The following is a 2391-nucleotide window of genomic DNA, read 5'->3' as shown; positions in this document are numbered from 1 at the left end:
TAGTGAATGTATAAGTCGGCAAACATGCCCTATAAATATGGGTGTGGTGTTGTAAGTTTGTAGCCAAGAAGAAGGCAACCAAGTGAGAGTGAGAAGCAAGAATAGTCTTGTGAGGAGTGTGAGTGGTCTAGAGTTTGTCTCTAGAAAGTGAGTGAGTGTCATAGCTTCTCAAGTGTGTCCTTAAGAGTTTGTGTTGTAATACTTTGTGTGTGTAATACAAGTAATTTGTTTACTTGTGTTGTCTCTCCAACACTTTTGTTAGAGTTGTGTACTCTAAGTTTTTCCTCAACAATTGGTATTAGAGCGGTACGATCAGGGACGTCTCTAGTGAAGTTTTTAAGAATCGTGAGAAGTTTAGTACTTCGCAAGATTATTCATTAATCTTGTTCGGCTTATCAAAGTTTATCCGACACGATGGGAGATTTTCAAGTTGTTGGAGGAATCAAGAAGTTAAACAACAAAAATTACAACACATGGGCAACATGTATGGAGTCTTACCTACAAGGCCAAGATCTTTGGGATGTCGTTAGCGGTAATGAAGTTACGCAGCCGGAAGAAGACATCAGTGGCATTTTGAGGAAGTGGAAGATCAAGGAAGGTAAGGCCATGTTTGCCTTAAAAACCACAGTTGAAGATGACATGTTGGAGCACATACGGAAGGCCAAGACACCAAAAGAAGCTTGGGACACCTTCGCCACACTTTTTTCAAAGAGGAACGATACAAGATTGCAACTTCTCGAGAATGAGCTATTATCGGTGGCCCAACGAGACATGACGATTGCCGAATATTTTCATAAGGTAAAGTCTATTTGCCGTGAAATTTCTGAGTTAGATCCTAGTGCTGCCATTGTAGAATCCAGGATAAAAAGAATAATTATCCATGGATTGAGACTCGAATATCGAGGTTTCGTTGCCGCTATACAAGGATGGCCGACCCAACCATCACTTGTTAAGTTTGAGAATTTGTTTGCCGATCAAGAAGCTTTGACAAAGCAAATGGGAAGGGTCTCGTCAAGAGGTGAGGAGGAAGCGCTCTACACCAAAAGTAAATGCAGCTTTAAGCAGCGTGCTGGTGGTGGATCTAAAAGAAATGATGACAAGGAAAAAGGTTATCAAGGAGGAGGGAGTTCTCGGCTATGGGAGCTCTGAAGTATCACGGCAACCGTGGTCAATCCTAGAGCAATAAAAGGTTTAAGGGCAAGTGCTACAATTGTGGAAAGAAGGGTCATATGGCGAATAATTGCTGGTTCAAAAGGCCTGCAAAAAGTAACGTCGTCAACTCAGAAAAGAAAAGTGAAGATGATTGGGACGTCGTTGCGTCTTTAGCCCTGGATGAAGAATGGGACACTGAAGCATCCATTGCTATGGAGAAGCAAGAGTCAGCTCTCACAGCAGCGAGTTCGGAGTCTATTGACTACCATAATGATTGGATCGTGGATTCAGGCTGCTCAAACCATATGATAGGTGATGAGAAAAAGTTACAAAGTCTGACTGAGTACAAAAGAGGCCGCTTGGTGGTGACGACTGACGACTCGAAGTTACCGATTGCTCATATCGGTAAGATAGTAATTGAGCCCCGATACAACACTAACCATGTGCCGCTTCAAGATGTCTACCATGTTCCAGGTATGAAGAAAAATCTGCTTTCAGTGCCGCAACTGACGTCATTGGGCAATTATGTCTTGTTTGGTCCATGAGATGTGAAGGTGTATCGACACTTCAAGATCTTAGGGACGCCAACAATGGAGGGACAGCGACTGCAGTCAGTCTATGTAATGTCAGTAGAAACTGTATACGTAGACAAGACAAGGAAGAATGAGACAGCTAATTTATGGCACATGAGATTAGGTCACGTTAGCTATCACAAGCTAAATATGATGATGAAGAAGTCAATGCTTAAGGGGCTACCTCAGCTTGATGTGAGAATAGACACGGTTTGTGCAGGATGCCAGTATGGTAAAGCATATCAACTACCATACGAAGAGTCGAAGTTTAAAGCGAAAGAGCCGTTGAAGTTGGTTCATTCCGATGTGTTCGGGCCCGTCAAGCAACCATCGATAAGTGGGATGCGATACATGGTGACGTTCATTGATGACTTCTTCATGTATGTGTGGGTTTTCTTTATGAAAGAAAAATCTGAAACATTTTTAAAATTTAAAGAGTTTAAGGAGATAGTTGAAGGAGAAGTGGGAAAGAAGATCCGTTGCATACGCACGGATAATAGAGGAGAATATACCTCGAATGAGTTTTCCCAGTATCCAAGAGATTGCAGAATACGTCACCAGTTCATATGTGCTAACACGCCACAACAGAACGGCATATCAGAAAGAAAGAACCGGCGTCTTGCAGAAATATGTCGAAGTATGCTCCATGCCAAGAATGTACCAGGAA

The 2391-nt window shown here is 42.4% G+C and overlaps 1 protein-coding gene across 1 annotated transcript; it reads left to right on the top strand.

Annotated features, from left to right (window-relative positions):
* The first annotated feature begins 414 nt into the window (after positions 1-414).
* On the top strand, positions 415-1149 carry LOC103408827 (uncharacterized). The gene has a single exon (XM_008347643.1). The coding sequence runs from the start codon at positions 415-417 to the stop codon at positions 1147-1149; it is 735 nt and encodes a 244-aa protein (XP_008345865.1).
* Positions 1150-2391: the final 1242 nt, after the last annotated feature.

This window comes from Malus domestica, chromosome 14 (genome assembly GCF_042453785.1).
Source record: "Malus domestica chromosome 14, GDT2T_hap1".
NCBI lineage: Eukaryota > Viridiplantae > Streptophyta > Magnoliopsida > Rosales > Rosaceae > Malus > Malus domestica.
This window is presented reverse-complemented; position numbering and strand designations above follow the sequence as displayed.